Genomic DNA, 26,630 nt, shown 5'->3' with positions numbered 1-26,630 from the left:
CACTAAAGAAATACTGGTTTCATGCTAGCCATTGCTAGTTTGGATGAAAAGGTAATGCTTTTATTTAGGATTTTCCACAAGTTTTTAGAAAAATGGGAGGATATTCTTTGATTTGTTTAGTAGTTTGATTTGTTTAGTGCTTCATCTGTTAGCTCCTGGCTAGGCATATTATTCCCACAGGTTTGTACTTTTATGTAGCCTTCTTTCTTTGTTCTGTGCAAGGGCAAAAGAAAAAAAAAGAGAATTCCTCCACTTTCACAAATCGACTTCATCCTAAAGAATAATAAACTGCAATAGTGAAATAGTGCTGCATCCATTTAGTATTATGCATTTTATTTGAAAAGAAGCTTTAATGTGCTATTCCTTGTGGAAATCCTTGGTTGAAAGCAGTTGAAAGTTTCACTTCGGCTGATTGTTGAGACTTGTAATGATTTTTAAGAAAATGAAAGTACCTGCTAATAAAAGCCTTTTTGTAAGTGTTGTAGTGTTTCTTAAACAAAATGTCGTAATGAAGGAGAAAAAGAAATTTCTTTTTTCTCCTGGACTTGTTAAACATTAGCAAATACTTTCATTCTCAGTCAACTAGCAGGTAAATTAGTCTTGATCAGCAATTTCAATCTGTTGCTAGTTGGCAGATAGCTAGTTCTTTGATTTTTTCCTTAAGATATGACCATGCTGATGCTTTTTTAGTATGTAATTTTTAAAAAGATAAATTGAAATGTAAAGTAAGTATTTTTTTTTTAATTCTCAGTCTTTTTTGAATTCTCATTTAATTCTCCATGTTTCCTTATGACATTCTATGCTTTTGTTACACTTCAGTCTTTAAGTTTGGTAATTGGTAACATAAATTAACTCAGGGATGTTAAATGAATGTTATAAAAGCTATGTAGCTTATACTAGTAGTGGTATTGTTGAAAACAATACTAAAACAGAGGGAGTTTCATTGACTAAAAATACAAAATAATACATTTCATCTTAGGATTTATGTCTGTGTGGAGGAAGATTTTTGACGGTGATTTCGGGTGTAAATGTAATAAATAAGGATACTACAGACCATGTTTAATTGGGCTTTAAAATAAAGATCAATAACACAGAAAAGTCAATTGTTTCAGCTTTACAGCAGAGTCAGAAAAAGAGAAACAAGACTGGATTGAAGCACTCCAGCAATCAATAGCAGAAACTCTATCTGATTATGAAGTAGCTGAGAAGATTTGGTTCAATGAGTCCAACAGGAGCTGCGCTGACTGTAGAGCTCCCAGTCCTGACTGGGCATCCATCAATCTCTGTGTTGTCATTTGTAAGAAGTGTGCAGGTAGAGTAATTAATGGCAACCTATGTGGGTTCTACAAAATGTCATATTTGCATATCTATGTATGTCCCTGAATTGGCACCTTTTTTTTTTTTTTTTTTTTTTTTTAATTCTTAAAGTGTTGTCCTTGTGGAAGTTTTGAGAAACAAAATGTTTGCATGACTTTTTTTTAATACTGAGAGCATCCGTATTCTAAAGCACTTCCACACATAAATGATATATATGTGGTGATTGAGTTCTCTCAGATGAATCATCTTTTACAATTAGTGGAAATTAAGACACAATAATACTTCATGGTAAAGGAATGGCTTTTGGAAGGCTGGATGCCAAAGAATAACAATTTTTAGTATATAAATTTTGGTTATTAATTTTGTTACATCTGCACATATTTTACTGCCAATAGGGATAGCTTTTTCAGATACTACTCAAAATACAGTTCTGTCATGTTTGATATTGAAATATGTGCCTAAGTGGTAGATTCAAGGAAATAATTTATAATTCTAGGCTTTCTTTCAAACCATCAAATCAAACTCTTCCAGAAATAGTCTATATGAAACTGCGTACTTTGTTTATTCATTACTGTCAAATTAAATTAACTTTTTTTTTTTTTTTAAAGAGGTGTATTTTTGATGCTATAAATCTGGCCTCAACACTGTTTTTTTACTCAGTAGAAGAGAAACCCTGTTTAAGTGCCTTAGTTAAGTAATGCTCTTGGATTTTCAGGACAGCATAGATCTTTAGGACCAAGAGATTCAAAAGTCCGGAGTCTAAAAATGGATGCCAGCATTTGGAGCAATGAACTTATTGAGGTATGTTGTGATATTCTAACTCTCTTTTTCATCTTGAAACCTATTGCATGGAAAGGAGGTATTTAGTGCTTTACTCACAAGAAATCAACATATAACTGCTAAGCAATGTGGTGTTGTTACAGTAAGCTTGACCTTTCTGTGCATCATGTACCTCTATGTAATTCCAAATATTCATTTGTTTTTCTGACAAAATGGACAATTTCTCTTGTTATTTATCCAAGTATCTAATATTCTGGGGGGAAAAAATGCTTTTGAAGAGCACTCATGATGAAGAAAGTGGAAAAGAGAGGAAACTTGTCACTGCCTGCTTAGCTGCTTGGGATGCTAAGAAGTGATGGTAGTAAAAAGTGGTCCTGATAGAGAGGATAGGAGCCATCAGTGATTTTTTTAAAACACATGCTACTCTTCTCTAAATTTTAACTACTAAATATGTAATGAAGTGTTATAACTGATTAGCCTTGTAAAACTTAGTTGCTATTGATGGTAAATGATGACTGCAGGTTTTTTATTCATTTATAGATGACCATAGTCAGTGACTGAGAGAGGCTTCTGTCTCCTGCAGGAAATTTTCTTTTCTTTAATAACTTTTTTCAACTTTTAGCAGCTGAAAACTGTTTAGAGGCTAGCTTCATGTCCTTCATACTATTTTACTAATTTATTTCCCTGCATCTCAACCAGCTCTTTATCGTCATTGGAAATAAGAGGGCAAATAGTTTTTGGGCTGGAAATCTTCCTCCAGATGAAGAATTGCACATTGATGACCCTGCAGAAAAAAGGATAGCATTCATTACACAAAAATACAAGGAGGGAAAATTCAGGAAAACACCTTTTCACTACAAAACCAAGGAACAGTTAAATAAGGTAATATAGCATGATGAAGCCCATACTATGTTCTGGATTGTATTGTATCTGTGTGCAACTTGATCATCTTGTTAAACTAGTGAGAAATTAATTCAGCATCCTGAGTGACATTCTGACACAGTTGAAAAGGGTTATTTAGGAGCCTTTGCAGAAGTCACTGCATGACTACTTAGTTTATTGTTTTTCCTGTTAGTTTGTTTGAAGAAGGTTATTGTAGCTCTTTCTATGTTTTCCTTAGCCATCAAAATATGGATATTGACTTTTAATTCAGCTGTAGTCTAGGAATGCAAAGTTCCACATCACTTCTTTAGATTACTTGTTTACATGAGTTTATTTTATATCCCACATGTATGACATTTAACATTTAAATACAGTAGATGATTCATTGTTATCAATTGTGCAAATAGCTCATACACTTACATAGTAGCTTGTATCTTACTGGAAATGAAAAAGATAAAATTAATGATGGAAAATGTGTGTTCTCTACTTTTTTTACAAAAAAAAAAAAATTCCAAAAATAACAAATTCTTTACAATTGTAAAATGGAGAATTTTAGTTATCTATATCTCTGTGAAGTAGATGAAGTGATGTCCATTTGACTGAAATTTAAAGATCTGATGGTTTGAGTCATGATTTTTCAGGGATAATGAATATTAAGAAGACTATTAATGCATTGTGCAATTTTAATGCAATCAATTACAGGAGTCAAATTGTCTCAAAGGATTTGCAGAGATTGTGGGGTTTGTTTTTTGTGGGGAAGGATATATGTCAAATAATAATTTAAATACTTGAAAAAGTTATCAAATTCTCCATAGAGACATGAAATTACCATATAATAAGACATTAATTGCCAAGTAATTCCAGAATTTTTGCTGAACTGTTTTCTCTGTTATCTTGTGCTTCCTGGATACTTACACTTTTATTGGAACAGCTAAATTTTATAGGAGTAAATCTTCCTATTTTTGAGTGATATTTGCTTTAATCACTTAAGAAAAACTCAATCATTAACTAAATAGAAATTTTAATGGAGAAGGTTACTGTAAGTGTGTAGCTATTTTTGGTTTTGGACCAATTGTGTAAAAGAAGAAAGGAAGTATATTATGTTTATGTTTGTGTATATAAAAATAAAAGGAGAATCATGTTTTAGAATGTGGTGAGATGTTTAAATTTCAAGGAAGATGAGCAAGTATATCAAGATACATCTTAATAAAAACAGTTAAAAATCTTAGTATGTAATAATAATCATATTAATATATCTTAATCATACGTCTTATTAAAAAGAGTAGTTTGCCTTATTGACTGACTGTGGTTTTTAAGGAAACTACCGAACAATTTCAGTGTGTGTCCTAGGAACAGAATTTAAGAATCTAATGTCATCTCTTTGCTTGAACTTCTGAGGTCTGAAATAGTAATAGTTTTTCTTTAGTAGTTTGATTATTAATAAACAGCAAGCTTCCCCTTCAACTGTATTTACTCATGTTATCCTTTCCAAGTGAAATTTTTAAAAGCAACATTTTGCTGGGTTTGGGTTGATATTTTGTGATATTTTTGTTGTTGTTGCTGCATTTTTCTAGATTCAGACCATACTTCATGATTTGTGATACTTATCAATGCTTATGGTTTAGCTATGTCAGAGGTGAACAGATTTACATCTGTATTACATGTATTTGTTGCCAGTAACTTTCTAATTTAGACAGACTTCCTAATTGCCCTCTCTATGATAAGGCCCTGTGTGCTGCTGTGGTCAAGCAAGATGTGCTGGAAACTCTGATGTTGCTCTTCAGTGGGGCTGATGCTATGTGTGCCACTGGAGACCCTGTTTACAGCACCCCATACTTACTAGCCAAGAAAGCTGGGCAAAGACTGCAAATGGAATTCCTGTACCATAACAAGTTCTCAGGTATCATGCATTTCTTTCTTTTGATCTAATTTTATATTGTGAAAAAGGGAAGGAAAAAATTCAAAAGCAAAATTGGCTTTGCTTTGACAAATAGTGGTATAGCAAAGGGGCAGTTGTGATGGCATTACCTGTGTTTTATTAGTGCAGTTTCAATTGTGTGCAGATTTGCTATTTTGCTCAGACATCATGTTTAGGACTTATAAAATCCCCAGAATGCACAGTGATAAGTCATAGATCTCATATCCTTAGTTGTAGCACAGAAAAAACCCCATCATCTTCTCTGCCAATATTATCAATCTTTTACCAGAAAAAAAATGGGTACTTTAATTTATGTCTGAAGAATTCATCTAGTGCTTTTTTTTTCTTAAAGTTTATTTAAATTTATATCTAATCCTATTGCACACAGACCAAGCTGTTTTTTTTCACAAACTCTCCTCCCAAAATCACCTCTTGAACCTGCAGTATGATCTATCCCTGAAACCCCTTTTTCCCATCAGAGGTTCATTGCAGCTTGGTGTCAATCATAAAGTTTGGCATGGAAGTCAACAGTTCTGTTTGCAGTGTGTGGCTGCTACAAGGCTCTTGAAAACAGAAAGCTGCTCTTAACAGTAAATATATTAAAGTGCATGGGTACTACTGAGCTTTTCTTTTAAAAGCTCTGGAAGTGTCTGAAACCATCAGGGGCTGAAAGTTCACATGCAGATCTACACTGAAAATAAAACCGCTATGTGGATGTGCTCCTGGACAAACTTTCCATTGGCTTGTGTCACTCTGCAAAGTGATACTGAGCAAAAAAAGGTTTAGTGGGAAACACAGGGATGAATTAAGGCTTCCAAGGGGACATACAGTGCCTGAACTTCTGCCTGAGTATTGCTCAGGCCAGTGCCATGCACTCGCTCATAGGATGTTGAGCTCAGTCAGGTGTTTTTTTTTTGCTAGCCATGGTCTCAAGTTGGTCCTAAGAGAGAGAAGACTTTTTGTCTTGTCCCTGTCTTTTCTACTTTTGGTCCTCCAGCCAGGGCAGCAGCATCATGCTTTTGTCTTTAGGGAAAGGGAGATCAGTGCATGTTGATGATGATTCCCAGAGTCACTGTCCATCTGCTCCCAGAGTTGCTGGTAAACTCTACATAGCCCTCAAGAGAGGCAATCTCCTTCTGTTGAAGTATGCTACACAAGGGATGAAAATCCAAGTTTGGTACATGAGAAACCATATTTTATATTACCTTGGCAAGCAGTGGTAGACAATGGCAACATTGTAAAAATGTGAAGCAATTTTTTTAAATGAATATGTTTCTAATTATAAGAATAAAACCAGTAAGTTTTATCAGTGCTATAGTAAAGATACTGCAGAGCAATTACATATTTACAGACATGCATTTAGAAATACAAGTGGAAAAATGGCTTTAACTGAAGATATAACTCAAGATCTGTATGTTATTTATTCTTTTGAATAGATTTCCCAAACTATGATCCTTGTTTTGGAAGTGGCTTCTCTGAAGTTTCTTCACATTCCACCTTTCTTTGTGAATTTTTGTACAAAGTTTCTTCTAATGCAGCTAAGCTTCCTACAGAGAAGAAATTAAAAGAAGGTATTTAACTTTTAATTTATGTATTTGCATAACACATGAATATGTATGATCTGGATAAATTTTATTTTTTTTAATTTCTTGCATTTCTTTTTTGAGATAAAATGTATTTGATATGACATGTCCTCTTTTGATTCAGTAGATCTCTTTCAGATAAAGAAAATACTGTTTGTCTTGATTTCTTCATTCAGTAGTTGACAGAGGAAGAAGTCTGAACTTCTGAAAAATTGTTCAGTTAACACAGTAATTAATAAATAAAAGGCAAATAGAAATACTACTTGCTCTAATTATATTTAGATTAATGCCAAAAATTAATTTTCATCTAAAATGATTCTATTACAGAAATCATTTACAAGTAACACTGACTTTTTAGTAGAGTATTTCTCAAGCTCAGTTTACAGAATCTTCTAAGAAAAAATGAGCAACTACAACAACTCTATGAGAACTTGAGCTTTGTGGCATGATAATGCATCTATATCACAGTAGATATACATGCTCTCCTGTTCATATCAGTCTTCTGTTGCTTTTTTTTTCTGAGAGAGAGGGGTGTTATCAGATAAATTTTCCCCTTTTTCTTCCCATTTGTCTTCCTATATTTTTCTTCCATCTATAAAAATAACATGGATTTTTAAAATCTGTGGTGATTTATGTGATGATTGAATTTATTGCTTCTAAAATCCTTATATGGCATCCTGCACTGGTGTATAAATAATTCTGTATGATTATGTCCATATTCTCATGACATATGTCTTTAAGATCCTTATTGGACATTAAAAGCATTTTTAAGGCATAGAACTCCTGTTTAAATATGCCTGTGAATAATCCATATGTTTGTGGCCCCAAATGCTTGAAAGCACTGGGTGATGACTGAGCTAATGCTTGATCACAGGCATTTCCCAACTACTTTGCAGTGCTTAACAAAGATGCCTGTTTTAACAGGATAGCACAGTTTCTGGGATTGCTCTGGAATTGCACTGAGTTTATTAGGGAAACAATGTAATAACTGCAAACCTCATTAGTACTTGCTCCAAGTTCAGGCCTGATCTCCCATGCTGTGGGTATCTGTATATTTTCATAAAGAACTTATTGAAAGCGCAAGAAGTCAGTGCTTAGCCAAGTGGAGAGCAGATAGAAGGCAATCTCTTCTGACACAATGGCATTTTAGAAGAGCAGTATGTTTGTAAATACCTGTATAGATTGAAGATTTGGCTGTAAGTGCTCACAGAATGGCTTCTGTAGTCCTTTTTTGGGGAAGATGCACTGCAACTGTGCATTGTTGGTAGGATGTCTTAAAATTTATGAGGAAAGCCCTCAGGCAAGAAATTTTGACTGTCTTCCATTTCAAGTCTTTAGTGGACAGAAATGAATCTGCTTTGAAAGTTTGCAGTCTGTTGCTTAGCACTGCACTTGCTACTTGAGGGAACATACAATAAATGGAAAAGAACCAGATTTCTCTTAGCTCAAGTTTTGTTCTCTGAAGTGATTGTGTCTTGATGGTAGACTTTCCACTGTTTGCTTTTTGGAGGGTGAGAGTTTGTTTGTTTTGGTTTTGTATTGATGTTGAATTACCCATGGGTTTGTCAGAGCTGATATTTCTGGGATGGGCTCTTTACACATACATAGGAAGATAGGTTTTCTTCACCATTTGCAGTTCAAGGAGACCAGTGGAAGAAGGGGGGGAGATTTAATGACATCCTCTCAAAATGAATAAAAAAACCTGAGACTTTGAATGAGAAACTTGCCTTAGGGATCTAATCTATCTCTGCTATATTTAAGAAGAATTATGACAGAAATACTTCTTGCTATTCAAAACATAAAATATATAGTCTTTCTTATTCTCTTCTTTGGCTACATCCAGAACTGTTTCTAAATCTCACTAACATAGAGCAATACTGATATTGCAAATTATTTTGAATAAGTGGCAATATTTTTCCTTCATACTCTCTTTAGGAAGCAATTTGAGGGTTACAGTATGAATATGTGGGAGAAAATTTTAGTTTCCTCCTCTGCCCGTAGATATCCAATAAGGTTATATTACCTGAAAAATCTGACGTAACTATCTTGTTCTAGAGAAGAGAAGTTCTGTTCTCCAGCAGTTCTGACTTGCTGTGAACTAAATGAGGCTTCTGCAGACCACAGAGGGAGCACCACTATTCTCTCACAGCCTTTAGACAAATTTAGGGCTTTTTTTTTTTTTTTTAATAATGCTGTGTGTGGTTAGGGTTCCAACTCAGAATCCTATGAAGCTGTAGACAGAATTAAATTCTTCTTCAGTGTTAGGAATCTCTGAGGCAATTGACAGACAGCCGTGCCTTCAGCCCCAAGGGCTGAAAGTGCTTGCTTGCTGTCACAGAAAACTGTTCCCCCTTTGTAGACTTGGCCCTAATGGGAAAAGGACACTGAAGAAATCATTCAGTGCTGTGAGTTAAGCAAGGTTTTATACCAACCAGGTGGAATGCCTGGAAACACAGCCTCATTTTTCATTATGTGTATCTCAGTACAGGAGAGAGCCAACTCTGTGTGTACTTCTCATGACAGCAGCATCAGTGTTTTCAGCAGGGGTGCATAAATTTTGAGGACAGCTGTTGTTAATTAACAGCTGTTGATATCAGCAGGAAGAGAGCTCTAATGTTGTTGGTATTCTGATGTAGTGGAACTAAAAGAAAAGCTTAGAGGATTAGGGGCTCAAGTTTGATTTTTTGCTTTTGTTTCTAGTGTAAAAGGTTTTATGGAGCCCTTTAAAAAGCCTTGATATTCCAAAATTGTCCTTGAGAGTTTAATAGTTTAATGAATATTGAAGTAGTGAACTGTTCTGTAGAATTGGTTTTTGGAAGATGAGAGAAAGCTGGGGGAACATTCAAAACCTTAAAATTTAATGCTCAGCTCCTGTCAACCTATCTGTTATTTTAGTACTTAACATGTGTATTTAGACAGAATCAAGATAGTATTAGACAGCAAATAGTATGATACAAATAAATATTAATAAATAGTGTCAAAATTTTATAAAACTTATATAAACCATATAGAAAACAACAGAAAAAGTAATTGGATGGAATATCAGATAGCATTGTTGGTATTTGAAAATTGCAACTCTTTATTTGTTTGATTTTTGTGGAATTTTTTTTTGCCTGATCTATTTTACCAAATTCTTAGAAGTACTGTGCCAGCTGTATAGGAATTTTAAGACTGTGGAAAATAAAAAGAGTATTTTCTTTTAGGATCTACTTCTCTGCAGTAGTGGAAAGAGATGCGCCTCAAATTTTATTCTAAAATCTAGACATAAGCTAGAATTAGTTCATGACTACTTTCAGTAGCAAATAGACATTACTATGCTATGTAATGTGTTATATTTATACTTTAGGTCATAAGAGGGAGTAAACATTTAGTTGGAATTAAATATGCCAAATAATTCATTGAAGTTGCTCTGCAGACTTTTTCCTCCATCTTGCATTTGCTTATATATTTTTTTTTTAAAGTAAGAAAATCTGACCTTTCAATTATTTGTTTAATCACAGATTGCAACAAAAGATGGTGCACTTTGGAAAGTGGCTTTCTGAGCTACTATGAAAATGATAAAACTACCACTCCTAATGGTATGATTGACATCAATGAAGTTATCTGTCTTGTAATACACAAGTCAGACTTCTTTTTAAATAGAGGGTAAGCTCCTGAATTAATGTTTTAGTAAACAAACTGTTCCTTTTTTCTTGAATTTTGAATAGGAAATTTAGGAAAAAAGCTGATTTTATTTGACATAAAGAAATTAGTGCTATGTGATATTTAGGGATTTTTTCAAAGTGATAGAATGAAAATATTGGGATAATTTAAAAGAGCAGCTTAAATTCAATACATCTGTTTCTTATTAAATCTGTAATGTACACTCTCAGTGTTTGAAAGGTTACATAAATTGGACAATTATTACTCATTTTTCTTTCTGGGATTGACCTCTGCCTCAAGCCAAAATTCTTGCTTTGCTTCTTCCTTTTGATACAGCACTTCACGATGCTTCTGGATTTGGTCACAGAGGTACTGTAGCTGAGGACAGCAGTGTAACTGATGAACATTTTTAGTTACAAGAAACCAGCTTGCTTTTTTAATTTTTCAATTTTTTTTTAATAGGGTCTTGTTTTTTTCTTTTATAATTCTCTCACATCCCATTTGTACATGAAAAACATCACGTGGAGATTGACCTGCATCTGATTCCAGTGATACTCAATTACTTTTAGTGCAACATTTTTGTTTAAAATGTACTTTGTATTTGTCTAACAGACTGCATAACACATTCTTTATATTTTTTGACATGTATATGGACCTAAAATAAAAATAACTTTCTATAGTATAATACTGTAATGGTTTTAGTTACAAAACAAAATTGTCTGCAAAGAAAGCATAATCTATTCAGGAAGCTTCTGAAAAAAATAGTGGGAATAAAAGACTTAGACTACTACAGGAGAGTGAAATCTGGAACATGGTGATGTCTCAATATGCTATCAAGTATAGAGAAATGACCTTCACTATTCTGCAGTGGTTCTGTGATACCCAGAAAAAATCACTTTTTTCTTCTGTCTTCAAATCTAACCTATTGCTTGCTGCTTTTCCAAATGGTTCCATTTTAGGGTAATACCTAAATTAAAATACCATGTTGGCTGAATACTTCACTCTTTGGAAATTACTAACCTCCTGTTGTGCTTTACCTGTGATTGAGGAGTTTTATGAGAAATTTTATTTAGATGTGATATTTGATGTAGTGAAACTGCTGGTCCTTAAAAATGCCTATTCTGTTAGTCAGAACTAAGTGTTTATATAATTTTCCAAGTGGCTATTGAAAATGATAGAAGTGATTCATGCTCAGTTCTCCACATTTAGATAAATCTCAGTCTTCAGCACTGAAAGGAAAATCATACTCTGTCTGTTTGGCATCTAATGAGAGATCACAGACAAAATCTTACTATAAATTGGTGAACCATCATTTGTAATTTCAAGACTGACCAACCCCAGCTTCAATGTGATATTTACTTTCCAAATTGCACACCAATTTAAACTAGTTTGCTTTTTCTTTGACTGTCCTTATTTGTCTATTAAAAATTGAATAAAAAGGATTCATCTGCTTAAATAGCGGTACAGTTTTTAAAAGAAAAAAAAAACAAACCAAAAACAAGAACCTCGCTTAAGAAAACTTTTAAGAGCTTCTTGAGCTACAGCAACTTCAAAGTCTTTCTACTCATCTTGGTGATAGCAGGTGATACACAGTGACCACAAATTTCACCCCAGCAGATTGATGCTGTCTGACAGGAAAAGCTTCTTCAATTAGAGGGCAGGTACAGGGCAAGAGCAGGTTAGTGACAAGACTAGTACACTCCATACTTGACTGTTTTCAAAGCTTCTCATTGTGATAATCCCTCTTTGAGCAGGAGATTAGACCAAATGACATCTAAAAGTCCCTATGAGCCAACATTTCAACTTACAACTTCCTATTCAACTAGTTGTTCTGCTTTTATTAAACATAGAGGAAAATATTTTCACAAAAATATACTTGATCAAATAACATGAGCTTGCAAAAGCAAAAAAATCCCTATGCATTTTTAATGACTATATGTAAACATTTTAATGCATTTTGAAATTATTCAAAGAACTATTATACCATACCCTTTAAACATGTATTATTGACCTGCAAAGTTCTATGATCCCGTTATATTGTAAAGTGCTTTATTATTAGATGAACTGTACTTGTAATATTGGAGGATAAATGCAGATGGATTCCATTCTATATGTATGACAGAATGAAAAAATAGTGAAATAAAACTCGTGTGTCTACTCTTTTGAAGACTAAATATAGCTGTGTTTCTTCTCTTGCTTGCTTTAGGGACATCTTTACATTTGAAATATACTTAATGTCAGAACGTGTTTTTCTATTTGGAGCTGAAACAGCATATTCACAAAGAAAATGGACTTCAGCAATAGCTAAGGTAATACTGATAATTATCTTTTTCAGTTAGGCCAGGAACCTCTGCACAAATAATAAAGTGCCATTGTTAGCTTAAAACCTCTGAGAAGCCATTATTGATGAATACTGATCTCTCCTGTGTGTGAAAGTTTCTTGTACAGCAGGAAGAAATAACTTCTGTGATTTAGTGTTTGAAACAAGATAATAAAATAAAATGTGAAAGGAATTGAAGCAGCATTTTAATGCCAACCCTAAGAATATATTAAATGTGCTCTAGTATAAAGACATATACTGTATGAATATATTTCAGCTAAGTTTTTATGGTTGCAATTCTATTGAATTTATTTTCTGGAATGGAATTCTTAAAGCGATACTGTATTTTATACTGTTTGAAATGGTAATAATCACATTACTAATTAAGTCAATAGTAGTTCAAAAACAAAAATATTTGAATTGTAGAGCATGAATGGAAAAATGTTGCACTTGTTTAGTATATCTATGGGTTTATGAGTGGGGGTTTTATAATCAAAGGAATTTTTGGGGTTTTTTTTTTGGTTTTTTTTACTGTGACCAGTAGAATCCTATAGATTTGCAATATTTTGATTTTGTTTTTAGGGGCAGAGGGTTTTTTTCTTCATCTGACTCACCCCATTTTCTTTGGTAGCATTTTGTTCCCCCGGCGGCTGAATCACTGTTAGAGCGAGACTCTGACCTTATTGGGCAGCTGTACTACAAAGATTGCCATAACCTGGACCAGTGGAGAAAAGGCTGGTTTGCTATAGAGAAGTCGAGCCTTTACTTTTGTCTTGAAATGGAGGATGCAGAAGAAGAATCCATATATCTAAGGAGGCTGCAAGAACTAAGTAAGAACATCTAGTACTCAGAAAATGGATTCATTGTTAAGGACATTTCTATTACACTTCAAAATAATAAATATTGGGAAACTCAGTAACTATTCTTCACATATGTCAGATGTTCTTCCAAGTCTTATCTAAATATGGTGTTGGTTAATTTCTGTCTTGGGGTTTTTTTCCTACTTTTTGGCCTATGCCAGAGAAATTTTTCACAGCTTTAAAATGAATGATGACAATTTTTATTCTAGTTGCAGCAGTATCTTTCTTACAAGAGTACAGAATTGAATAATATTATATAACCTTTTGGGATTATTGTCTCATATTTTTGACAGGGCAGAAATACTCACTGCAGAACATATTCTTCAGATGATTGACAGGTCTAGTTTTAAAATACTCAAACATACTGGAAAATTATAATTCTCTTGGAAAGCTATTTCACAGACTAATAGACTTTTTTCCCAGAAAAAAAAAAAAAATAAATATATATTATCTTAATATCATGATGTAGAGAGATAAGAATATTTGTACAAATTATCTTCTATGACCAATCATTATTTGTAATTATGCTCTGAATCCTCTTTTAAGTATGTCTGCTCTGCTTGTTTTTCTGTTGAACAAGGCAGTCTGTTATATAGAAAAATACATATGATTTGACGTTTATAATATAGTAAAATAGAGAAGAGAATTTTGCTCTTTATTGATGATCCTCTTTATAAATGCTGACAGATTGTGGATGGTTTTGCAGGAGCTTGCCTATATATGCCATTGGGCTTTCTACTGTTTATTTACTGCCACCTTATATTTGGTGTGAATAACAACAAGAAGGTGGTTTTTAATCAGTAATGTTTTTATGCCTCTAGGTGTCTTTTAACTTGTGAATACTTTTGATCCTAATTCAGAATTAAAGGATTAGACAGGAAGAGAACTGTTCCTGATATTTTTCTTGATGATGCAACAGTAATTGCCTCTGCCAGAAACATAAGAGCATGCAAAATTAGTGTATATTATATCTCATGTACAAAAATGAAACACTTTTGACTTTCAGTTGAGAATTTGTTTTGCTTGGGATTTTTAATATTAGTTTTATTTCTTGGAAGTATTATATATCCATACTCTTTTCTTTGATTTCTGCTTTCTCCAGAATATATCTTCTCCACTATTAATACTGATTTGTATAAATGAAATTTGAAAAATAATGAATCATTTGTGGAAGTATAGTAACATGCCTTCTTGATATTTGAGTCACAAAATGAAGGTGAGGCTAGGAGTATGTGTGGTACAAAAACATCATATAACATGCAACGTGTTTATTGTGTTTCATTGGTATTTAGGACTTTATTATCTTTGGGAATTAGTTGAAATAAGGTGTGGATTATCTATGACACTCACTTTTAGAAATTAAGTTTTCAGAATTTCAATTTAGTAAGCAGGTTACATTTAATATATTGGTTTTAGTACAGTACACAGTATGGTATTTTAAGCAGTGCAACTGGAAACTATCCAGTGTATTTGCTGTGTTATGTATAATGTAGGTGCTTTAAAGGGTGCTTTTTATTAGCAGGGATAGCATAAAGCAACATAAACAAGGGTGGCACTGATCTTTATGCTAAACAGATAACTTGCATTATCTTACTGTAAATATGTGCAGCCACTAAGGTGTAAAAAGTTAATGGATTCCAAAATCCAGCTTACTTCTGCATCATGTCTTCTATGACTTGTATTTACAAGTTTAGCATAATAAACCACTGTAGAATACTTTCACATTAAAAAGTACATATTTAAACTTTCTTGATGATGTTTTGTGTTAGTTTTTTTTTTCTTTTTTTTTTTTAATGGAAATGTGGTGTGCTATTTTGTGGAGGTTTTTTCTATTATCAGTAGCATTCTTTATTTGCAAAGTTTAAGAATTTCACACTTCTTTTGCCATAGCACATAATTTTGAAAAAAACATGTCTATATGTCTATGCATGTATATGTTTGTCATAAGTATGTGTTTGTGAAAACTATATGAATGTGTATGTGTTTTGTTTTCAGCAACCAGTAGTGTGATGCAAAATGGCGAGAGAATAGATGTCCTGCTTCTTGTTGAAAAAGGAAGGTAAGGTTCCTATTTGAAAAAATCTTTTTTCTGTTTTTATATTGATATCTTACAGTTGTAATTGATTAGTTAAACAGTTTTTTCACTTGGGGTTGCTAGTGAAAGAGTGAATTTGCAGATTTTTTAAAGGATGGAATATCTTTGTACATTAATTACATTTTATGTCTGTGTCACGAAATGTTAACAAGGACTATTTAATTAAAAACAGTTTTCCCACTGAGAAAATTATCCCCAGATTAGTCTGCCAATAATGATTTCTTCAAAAAGAACTAACTCCTTTTACCCTGTAGAAAAAAAATACCCCTTTGGAGCATTTACTACAAACCGCCTTGATTTTTTAATCATTCTTATGTCTCAGAATTCTGTGTCTCAATCTGCCTAGGTCAGGTTTGAGAGAATATGAATGAGACCTCTGGTTAATCTTATTGTAATAACCTGCTCTCAGCTAACAATATCCTATCTAGGAAAAAGCAATACTTACGAAACAAGCATCATCCATATCTGCTTCCAAGTAGGTAATATTTGGCAGAGATAACTGTGTCATATTTGTAGTGATAGGGGGAAAAGAAAGAATATTTTCTTAAGTGGTGCAGTATTTATACAGTCTTTTGAAAAGCCAATGATGGGTTAATAACTGGAGAGTGTTTCTCTCTTTGGCAAAGGAAATAGACACCTTTGACATCTATTCAGAGTTGAAATAACTTGTCAGAAATGCATTGTAACTTGTGAGTTTTGAGTTTTAACTCTTTCTAGGATATTGTATGTTTCAGAACTGAGTAAGGCTATACAGGTTAGCAGGAAATGGTTTTTGTTGTCTTTTTTGGGAGGGGTTCTGGTTTGTTATGGGGGTTTTTTTTTGGTTTTTTGTTTGTTTGTTGGTTTGATTTGTTTTGGTTTTGTTTGATTTTTTAGAAAAAGCATATTGAAATATGCAGTGTTAAGTAAGCTACATACAACAACTATGCAGCCTGAGGTATCTATTCAAGGAGCTGTCCAAAAGATGGATATAAACTATGCATATAATTTTATAGGTATTAATGCTGAGCAAAACTTTTAGCTCCAAGTCAGGGTTTAATATTTATTTCATCATAATATTTCTGTCAAGTGAGACTAGGTTTTCCCTGAACCACTTTAATAGTTTAAGGGAAATTCTGAACTATTTGAAAATAATTCCAACAGGGACACACTTTCTGATTTAAGGTGGATATGAATATATTTTAATTTAATCTGTAAAGAATTTAAATGTGTGATCTTCAAATTATGTTCAACATTGAAAGCCATGTAGGTGTATAGGCATTGCCATGATGATTATTGTTTAGGATATTTCTTCAAAACTATCCAGGTGTGCAGTACAGTTGTATAAGATTGCATCTTAAAGTGATAAGCAATTTAAACTGTGTGTAAAATGATTAAATATAAAATCAGTTTTGTCTTTAGACTCAATTACTGTAAATGGAAGTAAAGTCACTCATCTACTTTGTGCTCCTCTAAGATCTAGATAAATTAATATCCTTGAGATGTCATCAGCATCAACTAAATGAAATGTCAAAGTTTCTAGGAATTCCTGTTCTGTCTCTTATTTTATATGTGTATCTAATGTCAACTTTGGCACAGACTGATCACTTGGAAGAGCCTCTGTGTAGCTGATGACTTTCTTCTTAATTTATTGTCACTTAAATGTGGGATAAATTACAAAATAAATAAAAAGTAGTATCGAAAGAATTAAATAAAACAAGTAAGATTTTTCCCAGAATTAGGAAAAGTTTAGGAGGATAAAACAACCCAGTGACCATAAACCAAACCAAAAAAAGCCACCATCTTTTGCAGAAAAAATAAATGTGGTCAATGTCTTAAAGTAACTGGTTAGATTTTATTAGAAAATATTATCTAAATTCATTGAAGTATTTTTCTACTGACTTTCTGTTTCTTACAAATACTTATGCCCTATACTTATGATACTTTTTCAAGTCTCAGTCTTTGGGCTGATTAATTAGGAAAAGTCACATGTTTACATGTTTCATATATCTTTCTTTTTCACACCTTTTTTTTAATTACTGTAGGTAAAAGTATTAATTCAGTTGTTACAAATGGACTTTTTACTTAAGAATGATTGCATATGCAAGTAAATATTTTTAGAAACTATAAAAACTTCATATTACAATGTAATGAATCTATGAATTCTTATTCTTAAAAACATAATCAACTTGGAATACAAAAAAATTAGCATACATCTGATACGTATCTACTCAGAAGAAGAATTTGCAATTGATTTTGGACTGTAATGTACATAATACTTTCTAGCTTGTATTAAATATAATAATTTAGATACAATACTACCAAAAAAGGCATGTGAGATTTTCCCAAAATGTCTTAGATATTAATTAAATCCACTCCTACCTCTTCTTTTTTTGCCCCCTCTTCCTTTACCCTGCTTTCTGCTTGGCACCCTGCTGTTCATTTTTTATCTGTATGACATGGTCAGCTGATGACATCTATCAGCTCAGAAATAAGAGGTGGCAATCATACCAGGTAATAGCATATCATCAGAAACTGAATCACAAGATTGCTTCTCTTTTGAAGATGGTTGTCTTTTTTGAAGCTCAATGTACTCAGTGTTTTAAAGCTCAATGTAAATTTCACGATAATTCTAAATGACTTTTAATTCTAACTTACTATTTTTTCAGATCTCAGACATTTGTGTTTGTGTATCTTTGCTAAAGTAAATCACCTACTAGAATTTTGTTGCATTCTGGTTTCTATTGGAGCATATTGTCGGGGCTGCTAGAACTGTATCTAACTCAGCTGGAAATCTTGACTTCTCACAACACTGTGGTGTATAGTTTTACACCCTAATCAGATGGCTATTTGCCTCTTCTTGCTTTTTACTTTCAGTTCAAATATTCTAGTTTCATAGTTAAAATACCTCTTGACTTCTTACTAGAAATGGCAAACCATTTTAAAGTTTTCTGTGTTTGAGGCTTCGCTTTGTTATACAGAGGTGTCCCCTGATTTGATCCATATTCAGTTTGGATTTTTTCCTTTGATCTCTGTATTTTTAAAATGCTTGAAGTGACTGGTGATACTTGACCTCCTGTTGCTATCCAAACAGAAGTTGTGTAGCATATTGGTGAAACAGCTACTCCTGTGTAGTTCAACCGAGACCAACAGCGGGATCTGCCCAATAAAAAGAGGAAATTTGTCTGAAAACATCTGTATACAGTAGTTTTGAAATATATCTTCTATATGCAGAATTTAATGCAAAATCTTCAGTGCTACACTTTAAATAAACAGTTGTGCAGATAATTCAGTTTCGCACATTTCTTATATTTTTGTGAAATAATTTAAGCTCTCTCTTAGGTGTCAGTGAATACTTCCAGGCCATAATGTAATCCAGATGGTGCTTTTTTTCACCTGTTATGCTTCTGATGTAGTTAGCTCTTATTATGGACAATAAACCTTCCCTTCACACTGGAACAAGTTCTTTAGGCTGATTCTTTCTTCTTCACCCTTTGATGATAGCAGTAAGTTTTCTCATAAAATGCAGTTATGGGCACAAAATTCTAAAATCCAGAATTAATAGAAACTTAAGAGTCAGGTAAAATGACTTGTTTTAATACTATATTGCTTTAATACTACATGCTGGATGCAAGACCTTTTGAAGGGTCCCTTGAGGAAATATTGCTTGGTCACATCTAACAGTAATTTTTAATGGAACATGCATGCTTCAGTTGCAATTTTATTTTCCAAAATAACCTAATATCAATATTTACATTCTTAGTAACTCTGTTTTCAGATAGGTAAATGATTAAAATCATGTGGGAATTACCAGAGGCACTGAGTAGTGCTGATGTCTGTTTCTCATTTTCCCTGCCCACCTTACCCAAAATCACCTAGTACCACTGCTTTCCCATTGCACAGCTGTGCAGCAAAGCTGATATAGCTAAAGCTAGTGGACTTTGCAGGTTGGGTTAAAAAGAAGCCTTTGCACTCTTGTGGATGAAGTGTGGTCATGTATGTTGTCTGTCTTGACTGCTGGGGCAGAAGGATGTGCAGAAATCTACGTTGGCAGGCTGCCTTGTTTGTTTGAGAACTTAAATTATTAATTTCTTGGCTATGGACTGTATGTATTTCACACAACATAGCAAAAATTCTGCAATTTTTCACCATTTTCTCGTTGTTGCTATTTGTTATAAAATGTGAGATCTTTATCAATTCTTAGAACTGAAAAATAGCACATAAATAAACATACTATAGAAGGCAGTGCATTTGTATTGAAGGAATGCATTTTGCTTGAGTCTGTGGAAAATAGTTGGCAATTAGCATGGTAGATTTTCATAAACATTAAGTACAAATTCCTTCAAATGTGATTACTTCTAGAAACTCTTTTAATTCCTTGGTTTTGTGCTACATGAGACATCACTATGTTTCAGCTTGTGTTTATGCTTAGTCTTCAACCTTGGATTTAACATAACTTTATATTTTTATAGTTACAATTAATTCAGTGAGAAATGCATTGGCTATTAATTGTCTGAAAACTTTGTGAAAGTGTTGAACACAGAGGTTAAATCTGCAAATTTATCTCCATTGCTTCATTAAGTTCTGTAGACTTATACTGTACTTGAGGAAAGTTCTGCTTTTCTCCTTTCCTTTTCATTACTACCAGGTTGAAGGAGATTAAAAAAATCATTTCCAATTGGGGAAAAAAAAAAAAGAAAAAATATTATTAAGTTTGTCCAAAAGGACTAAACTGAGAAAGACTGCTTTAAACAACTTATTTTTAAATTGTTTTATGTTTTTCTGATTTAAATTTACTCCAGGTGTGTTCTCTCTCAGCCAAACATTATTGAGGTTTGAGATGAGCTTTTTAAGCCACTTCCATGGGAAATTGACTGAGTTCTGAAATGTGTCTGGCACTGGTTTAATTTCCTTTTCTCCCTTCTTCACTTTTGTGGTATCACAGTGAAAATGCATCTCTGATTTATCTTATTTTTTAATCCCGCCTCTCTGGAGATTTTTGACTAGGCAACTGTAATTTTTTCCAAAATAATTAGTTGCCTTCTATGAACAATCCAGGTTCTATGATAGCAGCCAGATTTTCACATTTATATTTCTTACCAGCAACTTCATTTTCATGACTGTGTTGGTCCTTTGGGACTGCAAGTTAAACAAATACCACATTTTCTTTACTAATTATTAAGTAGCCTCTTCCTCTGTAACTGAATTAAACTCAACAACTTCTCAAATTTTAGAAAACAATGATAACAGCACTTTGTGCTTCTGATATCTTTTTTCTAATGTGATGCATTGATGGGAAGATGGAAAGTACATGAAATACAAGGTGATCTTTTCCACATAGTTTAGGTATTTCATATATCACAACAATTGATTGACAGGCACATGATTTAGACTTTCGTATCTCTGTCAAAAATGTTGATAAGTTTATACGACCTTTGAAGTTCAGTATGGTATTTTTTTCTCTCCTCCTCTGGTATCAATTCATTGATATGCAGCAGAGTTGCCCTTTTCTTGTTTAGAAGTAATAATATTTTCACTTTACAGTATGCTGCTTCCTGTATATATCGTAATTCTTTGGATAAAAAATAATCTGTTGAGATTTCCATTTATCCTTTTGCATAATACCATAATGTGAATCCTGCTGTTCTGCAGGGGAAATAAACACACAGTAATATGCATATATATGTACATTTCTTGTTGGTGTTGGAAAGCACCATAAATCTTTTATAAATCATTGTCCTAACCTCTTCTGATCTGTGAATAATAGTAAGAAATGAGTGGAGTATCATCCACTGTCAAACTTTTTTTTCTACTCGCTTCAAACTTTTTACTTTCCTTATATATGTATGGCAGTAGCAATACCAGAAAATATGGTGATGTATGCTTTGGAAGGCATTGACTAGTCTTAAGGAAACTTTTGACAGCATTGAGTTAGGCTCGCTCATTTTGGTGCAAAAATAGGAGAACATATGCAAATTTTTTTTTTTTTTTTCCTTAGTGGAAGAGAGAAACTGTGTTTCTACTATACAGGCATCTATGGTAGTTAGTGTAACTTTTGAAGTCAGGAAGTAAAGACTTCCTAAAAACGTGATTCAGTGGGATGAAATATTTTAGTGTCATCTACTCTGGTGCTGAATGGCTCAGTCTGTATGGTGGATCTTGAGAAGAGTTCAGATCCTGGCTGTGTATATGTAATACATTGTCTGCATCCCCACTTCCTACCAAGATAGGAATGCTAGAATGGAAACATTTATAAAAGCAAAATTGAAAGATACTAACAAAAATAAATGAAATTAAGTATTCCCTCATCCTAATAAGTACTTCTTCCCCACTCCAAAAACGAAATAATCAAAATAAATTTATTTTCTATTTTGATGAAACTGTTTTAATAGAAGTTCACTAGGACATGTTGACTTTTTCTGATTAGCAAATAAATGGTCATCAGAGAAAATTGATCCCTTACATGTCTTTAGTAGGAGATAAGAGAACTTATGTAGAAAAGTTTGCTTTCTATTTTAACATTTTGAACAGTTGTTTATTGCACATGTGCGTATGGTTGGACATAACCCCTTAAACTTTTCAACTTTGGTATTCTTTTTCAGAAGTTTGCTTGTCAGGGTGGCACACAGGAGATTACTATAGCATGCTTAAATGGAAGAGTCAGAACAAGGCTGTGCTTTGACATACAGGCAAAATGTTGCTTTAGCTTATTCTGCCTCAACTTGCTTTTTCATGTATGTTCCTTGGCTTTGTGGTAGTGGGTGATCATTTTGGTACTTGTGTAGGAGGGAATTCAGTATGTCTCAGCTACTCTATAGAAGAGGCTGATGGGTATGTGGGGTGTTTAGGAGTAAATACAAAAGAAGGAAAGTTTTTTACAGTGCTGCAAGTTGTCTCTAAATTTGTTTCCTGCTTAGCCATGGCTTCGACATATGACTGCATAATGTAGGAGCAAGACTGAAGAGGAGTAATTAAAATGTTGGCAGGTTCTTTCAAAGGCTTGTGACAGTGTTTGTGGATCTTCTTTCATTTTTTATGGCACTGGTAATACAAATGAATTTGGAAAAAGAAAAGATGCTGGAACAATAGACCACCTTCACAGCTTTAAGTGGTGAAAGGTGCCTTGATATCTTACTCCAAGTATGGGTTTTTTGAGCTTTTTTTGTTTTACTTTTATGAACATCTGCTTTGTTGCTGTGGTACAATAGCATCAGTTTTTTATTTCTTTCCTGAACTCAAAATATTTTTATACTTTTCAGAACGCTATACATCCATGGCCACACAAAGCTGGATTTCATGGTCTGGTATACTGCAATTGAAAAAGCAGCAGGTACAGATGGTAATGCATTACAAGATCAGCAGCTCAGCAAAAATGATGTTCCTATTATAGTGAACAGCTGCATAGCGTTTGTTACACAGTATGGTAAGTAGAGTGGATTTTATTCAAGCTAAGATCATTTGTATAATACCTAAGCTCCCCAAGTACCAGATCCTATTGAATGAGTTTATATATTAAAAGTAAAACCATGCCCCTCATTAGCCTAACCATTCTTTAATGAGATGGTGCAATACACTCCCACACATATGAGAAAGGCCAGTTTGGAGAAATACAATTTGGTAAATGTCCTGTATAGATACTTTGATATTTTAAATATTGTGTTGTTTGCCTTTTGAAACTGAACCTTGGAGTCCACTGCCCCAGTGCAGACAGCCCAAAATATAAACTCTGCAAACATGGAAAAGCTGTGGTCTGAACACATTATGGAAGCTGGCATTAACTGTGGAGTTGAGTTCAGTCTTAAGCTGCTGTTTATTCAGTGAAACAACCTAAGGATGTATAGTTGGCTACCATTTATTTAAGTAAATTTTGCCAGCATAACTCTCTGTGGCATTAGATTATATGCAAATGATGTTTGTGTCCTTTTACTACTGCAAATTCATGAGTTTTCTTGTGAGGTTGCTACATGCATATCAACCCTGTACAAATCTGTCTTTGGTATAAATGTGTCTGTAATCTCTGTCAGTATGAGAGCACCTAATTTCTATTTGAGTCATTAAAGTTTATCTAAAAAATATTTGGATATGACAAAACCGTATTACTGTAAATAATTGTATGGAGTTAGACCTAGTATCTAAAGGTAAGAAAAAAAAGCTTTTGCTGAATTATTTTTAATCAATAGCAATAGAAATTATTCCAAGTGTAAACTATACAGTTTCATGCACTGAATTGTTAAAGCAGGGTAATTATGTCTGCCACTTAGAACAAATTGGGTAGTCTTAATTAAAATTCATTTTCCTAATGTCGTTTAAATCTATTAAATCTGTATCAAAAATATGCTTTGGTTTTCAGGATCAACATTAGTAGCAGTTAAAATGCTCAATTGAAAGCTGAAGGAATTATTTGTATGCATCACTTGCATGCATACATCTTTTGTATCATCATTGTAAAGATTCTGTCTTTAGCTGTAGTCTACAGAGGACAGATGCTGCTGTGGTCCAGGGCTGTTCCTGACAGTAACACCACAAAGGCTGTACCAAATAGAAGTGCTTGTGGCCATTTCAGGAAAGGTGAACTGTAAAAACATTAGGCATAATTTCACAGGTTTTGAGAGAGTATTTCATTTGACAGGTGTGTAAGAAAAGCAGGGTTTTGCATAAAGTACCATCCTCTTTCTAGATAGATGAATGCAGAAATCACTCCACAAAGATAAATAGCACTGTGCACCTATGCCAAGCTTCCTCAAGTTTCAAAAAAACAAAAGTTTTGACTACAATAACATATGCAGTGATTGAAGGTAGTCATGACTATATTTCACTATACATTCTCTTTTTAAGTTGACTTTAGTGGTTTTTGTTTTTACATATAAAAATAGTAGCTGACTGGTGTCTTCCAGAACATAAGAAAAGCCAGAAAAAAGGATGTTATCTACTAATCTTGAGGCTTTTAAGAATAAAATATTTCAGGCTGGATGAATGCAATAATACTTTGAGTCTTAAGCTGAGTTCATCCATAGAGTAATAAAATAAAATGACTTTTCTCATGAAAACAGCTGTGTTTTATGTGTAATATAATACTTATCATCAAAATTACTTCGCTTTTCTGTACCTTTTGAAAGTACTGTTTGAGAAAGTCCTGAAGAGATTTGGGGATTTGAAATGCCTGTAAAGTACACTTGAAATAGTGATCCCAGGCTTGCTTACTATGATGATGAGTGTTTTTGCAAAGAGGTCTAGTTAGGTGTAAGAAGACTTGGCAGTGTTTTTACTAATAAAGTGAGTAAAAGATCAGAAAGATTTTGTTAGAAAATACAACATGTTTGGTGGGCACATATAATTTTCATATGATGATGTCTGGAATTTTTAAAAGAATACCTAATTTTGCATTCATTTATTTTTCTCTCCTGTATTTTTCTGCCCTAGGTTTAGGTAGCAAGCAAATCTATCTTAAGAATGGTGATTCTTCCAATGTGGCTGAACTGCTGGAAAGCTTCAAAAAAGATGCAAGAAGTGTTAAACTAAGAGCAGGAAAACATCAGCTTGAAGATGTGACTGATGTACTGAAAAGTTTTCTTTCTCAAATAGATGATGCACTTCTCACTAAAGAACTTTATCCATTCTGGATCTCTGCATTAGGTAATGTATTCAATAACATTCAATACAATAAAGGTTATATGTACATTTTCAATATAAATTTTAAGAGGTTTGTTAAATTACTTACTCTGTGTCAACCTCTGTTATTTCATAACTGGCAAAACAATGTAGTGAGGAAAAAATATTTGGGATATGGCTGCAATAGATGCATTTTATCAGAGATGATTTTTATAATTATTTTTATAATGTTCTTTGAAAATATTAGTTTCTGTATTGCAATATTTTCAAAACTTCAAGAAAGAAGTGGTTTCCCTGCCAAACTGTGCTATGAAGTTGCAGGCACAGCAGTAAGAGATGCATGGGAAATGCTGACAAAACATTAATTTCTGTCTTAATGCATAAAAGTCACATAGGCATATTCACTGTGTGGCACATTTTGTCTTAAAAAATCTATTAAAAGCATATTCTTCTCTGATTTTATTTAAGTTTAAATATGCTTTAATATGGGCCTCTAGACTTTCAAGAAAATAAAATATTATCAATATTACCCATTTTTGACCTTTAAACTCAATTTCTAAAACTAGAGGGAAAAATATTAAGTTTGTTCACTTACCACATGTTTAATCTCACCAGAAACCTGAAAAAGTTCTGAGGCAGTTTAGATTTAAGTCAGCTCTTTGTAACAGTGTTACAGTGATTCCCTTCCTGATATGTACACATGGCTAAAATTCTACTTGAGTTTTACAACAAAGAATCGTGCCCTCTTAAGTGATACAGAAGGTACTTCTAGGAAGTTGAAAGCACTTAATAAAAAGAGTAGAAGACCTTTAAACTGTTGTTTTGTTATTTACTTTTTCTTCCAATTACCAGAGGAACCAAAACATTGTCATTGGTCGGTGGAGAGCACCATCAGTCAGCCAGAAGAGTTCTGTGCTTTCTTTTCAGAAACTTGAGAGAAGCAAGGGACTGAGAGGGAAAAGCTGCATTAACTTTGTTTATGCCCTGAGCATAAGGGGGAATAAGCACCACAGGGCAGATTTAAGGTAGAGAGCTGTAGTTGTGTTTCAGGATCTGTCATTCCCAAAACTGGAATTCCTTCCATTTGCCTTGCCATTGTTCAGGTGTTTGTCACTTGGTACAACTTATTTACCAGCCCCTTCCCCTTGCTGTCCTCTAATCAGTCATATATATATATATATATATATATAGTGTGTGTGTGTGTGTATATATATATATGTATGTATGTATATATATGCAGTTATATCCTTAAACTACTTTGTGCCTTCAGACACTTTTCCAGTAAATATTTAAAATATGAAAAGGTATTTTCCTTTCTCATTTCTTGGAACTCTTATAAGTACATGTGCACTTGTGCCTATGCAGTTGCGCTCACATGTGTACATGCACAAACTACAGATGAAATTTGCTCTGAGAGAAAATGCAATTGCAGTTTTGGGCTTTAGTCTTAAATGGTGGCAAATGATGCTTGAATATAGAATTGTCCCTTGTTATTGGTACTTCCCTGAACTGGTGTACAGTAACAGACTTTTTAAATAGTATATTGTCAGCATTGCCTTTATGAAGAAGAGGTTGATTTGGTAAATAGTAATTTTAAAAGACTAGATGATACTGATATAGTTAATGAGAACTGGTGTTGGTTTTT

The 26,630-nt window shown here is 33.3% G+C and overlaps 1 protein-coding gene across 1 annotated transcript in view; it reads left to right on the top strand.

Annotated features, from left to right (window-relative positions):
* The window catches only part of ARAP2 (ArfGAP with RhoGAP domain, ankyrin repeat and PH domain 2), a 116,966-nt gene that overhangs the window by 56,951 nt on the left and 33,385 nt on the right, over window positions 1–26,630 (top strand). Inside the window, exons 12-22 of the mRNA XM_079305527.1 lie at window positions 1,113–1,312; window positions 2,033–2,118; window positions 2,797–2,979; window positions 4,705–4,879; window positions 6,334–6,468; window positions 9,981–10,125; window positions 12,329–12,431; window positions 13,074–13,272; window positions 15,298–15,361; window positions 22,636–22,799; window positions 24,797–25,009. Of these exons, the coding sequence (XP_079161653.1) occupies window positions 1,113–1,312; window positions 2,033–2,118; window positions 2,797–2,979; window positions 4,705–4,879; window positions 6,334–6,468; window positions 9,981–10,125; window positions 12,329–12,431; window positions 13,074–13,272; window positions 15,298–15,361; window positions 22,636–22,799; window positions 24,797–25,009 (1,667 nt within the window). The remainder of the gene's footprint in view (window positions 1–1,112; window positions 1,313–2,032; window positions 2,119–2,796; window positions 2,980–4,704; window positions 4,880–6,333; window positions 6,469–9,980; window positions 10,126–12,328; window positions 12,432–13,073; window positions 13,273–15,297; window positions 15,362–22,635; window positions 22,800–24,796; window positions 25,010–26,630) is intronic.

The sequence above is a fragment of the Erithacus rubecula genome (genome assembly GCF_903797595.1).
Source record: "Erithacus rubecula genome assembly, chromosome: 5".
Taxonomy (NCBI): Eukaryota; Metazoa; Chordata; class Aves; order Passeriformes; family Muscicapidae; genus Erithacus; species Erithacus rubecula.
The sequence above is the reverse complement of the archived record's forward strand: the minus strand, read 5'-3'. Positions and strand labels throughout refer to the sequence as shown.